Consider the following 2,097-nt stretch of genomic DNA (forward strand, 5'->3'; position numbering starts at 1 on the left):
ATTCATGTTAAAATTGTCATGAAGGTGTGACTGTCCTGGTAAAATGTGGACAAACTTGTTTTGCAGCAGTTAGCAGGTTGATTTCTGAACTCTTACCTGAAGAGGTCTGACAAAGCCCCGCCCCTCACCTGACTTACCTGAGAGAAAACAGTTAATGTTTCATTATTCTTCCTCAGTACAGACACACACACAGACCATCAGACCAAACTACCAGCTTTCTCTGAGTGAGTCCAGCTGCAGGAGAGAAAAGTGGAAGACAACAACACGCTGCACACACTGAAAGTAAGTTTGACCAAAGATCAGGACTCAGAGGAAGTTTGAGTGAAGCGGAGGGAGGAGAACCAGGACTGACCGTACTTCCTGCTTCCAGCTTCACTTACAAACTCCATGGCTTCCAGATTAGACGAGGATCTTCACTGTCCCATGTGTCAGAGCATCTTCACAGATCCTGTTCTTCTGTCATGTAGCCACAGCTTCTGTAGAGACTGTCTGAAGAGCTGGTGGAGAGCAGACCCAACACAGAAGTGTCCAGTTTGTAAGAGAAGATCTTCAAGGGAAGATCCACCTCGTAACCTGGTTTTAAAGAATCTGTGTGAGTCGTTCTTACAGCAGAGAGCTTCAGAGGATCTCTGCAGTCTGCACTCTGAGGAACTCAAACTCTTCTGTCTGGACCATCAGCAGCCAGTGTGTGTCATCTGCACAGACTCACAAAAACACACCAAGCACAGATTCAGACCCATCGATGAAGCTGCACGACAACATAAGAAGGAGCTTCAGGAAACTCTGGAGCCCTTAAAGAAGAAGTTAAAGGTTTATGAAGAAGTTCAAGTGAAGTTTGATCAAACAGCAGAACACATTAAGGTCCAGGCCCGACACACAGAGAGGCAGATTAAGGAGCAGTTTAAGAAGCTTCAGCAGTTTCTAGCAGAGGAAGAGGAGGTCAGGCTGGCTGCACTGAGGGAGGAAGAGGAGCAGAAGAGTGGGAGGATGAAGGAGAAGATGGAGGCTCTGAGCAGAGAGATAGCAGCTCTTTCACACACAGTCAGAGCCACAGAGGAGGAGCTGAGAGCTGAAGACGTCTCATTCCTGCACAGCTACAAGGCTGCAGTGGAAAGAGTCCAGCGCTGCCCCCTGCTGGATGATCCACAGCTGCCCTCAGGAGCTCTGATAGACCAGGCCAAACACCTGGGCAACCTGACCTTCAACATCTGGAACAAGATGAAGGACATGGTCTCCTACTCTCCTGTGATCCTGGACCCGAACACTGCTCATCCAGAACTCTTCCTGTCTGAAGATCTGACCAGCGTGAGACGAGGAGGAGGAGGGAGACAGCAGCTTCCTGATAATCCAGAGAGGTTTAATAAGCACACAGAGTCTGTCCTCGGCTCTGAGGGCTTTAAAAGTGGGACTCACAGCTGGGATGTGGAGGTTGGAGACAGTACATTTTGGGCATTGGGTGTGTTTGCAGAGTCTTCTCACAGTAAGAGAGACATACAGTCTGGATTTCTGCAAATAGGGAATCAAAATGGTGAATACCACAAATGGGCACCACCAGCTCCAGCTTCTGTTCTCCCAGTACAGACGAAGCTCCGGAGGATCAGAGTGACTCTGGACTGGGAAGGAGGGAAGCTGTTGTTCTCTGATATTGATACTGACACACACGTTCACACCTTCACACACACCTTCACCGAGAGGATGTTTCCGGCCATTTACAGCAGGGACTTTCCAGCGAAGGTGTTACAGATGAAGGTGTCTGTGAGCAAACAAGCTAGATACAAGACAGCTTTACCAAGCTTTAAATGGCCTGCTTTTATATGGTAAACTAAGGGCTTTAAATAGTAAAATGATTTGGGGCAGTTTGAGATGTGAGGATATGTTTGCATTGGATCTATATTTTACTTGGTTTTTGGTATTTAAGAAAAAGCAAAAATTGTTTCCATTTACACTAATTTAGTGTGGTTACATTTTGGTGTTGCTTTATTTGAATTATTTTATTTTGCTTATAGCTAGAATAATGTCACTCATAACTTTATGGTTTCAGTAGCAAACACTTTTTTCCTTTGTGTTCATGATGATGTGTCATGATTTATTTTATTT

The 2,097-nt window shown here is 45.8% G+C and overlaps 1 protein-coding gene across 1 annotated transcript; it reads left to right on the forward strand.

Annotated features, from left to right (window-relative positions):
* The first annotated feature begins 250 nt into the window (after positions 1–250).
* LOC115785072 (nuclear factor 7, brain-like) lies at positions 251–1,852 on the forward strand. The gene has a single exon (XM_030736525.1). The coding sequence runs from the start codon at positions 388–390 to the stop codon at positions 1,819–1,821; it is 1,434 nt and encodes a 477-aa protein (XP_030592385.1). The 5' UTR covers positions 251–387; the 3' UTR covers positions 1,822–1,852.
* Positions 1,853–2,097: the final 245 nt, after the last annotated feature.

The sequence above is a fragment of the Archocentrus centrarchus genome, chromosome 8 (assembly GCF_007364275.1).
Source record: "Archocentrus centrarchus isolate MPI-CPG fArcCen1 chromosome 8, fArcCen1, whole genome shotgun sequence".
NCBI lineage: Eukaryota > Metazoa > Chordata > Actinopteri > Cichliformes > Cichlidae > Archocentrus > Archocentrus centrarchus.

Coding starts and splice junctions, on each gene's coding strand:
- LOC115785072 (XM_030736525.1), top strand. CDS start 388: ATGGCTTCCAGATTAGACGAGGATCTTCACTGTCCCATGTGTCAGAGC.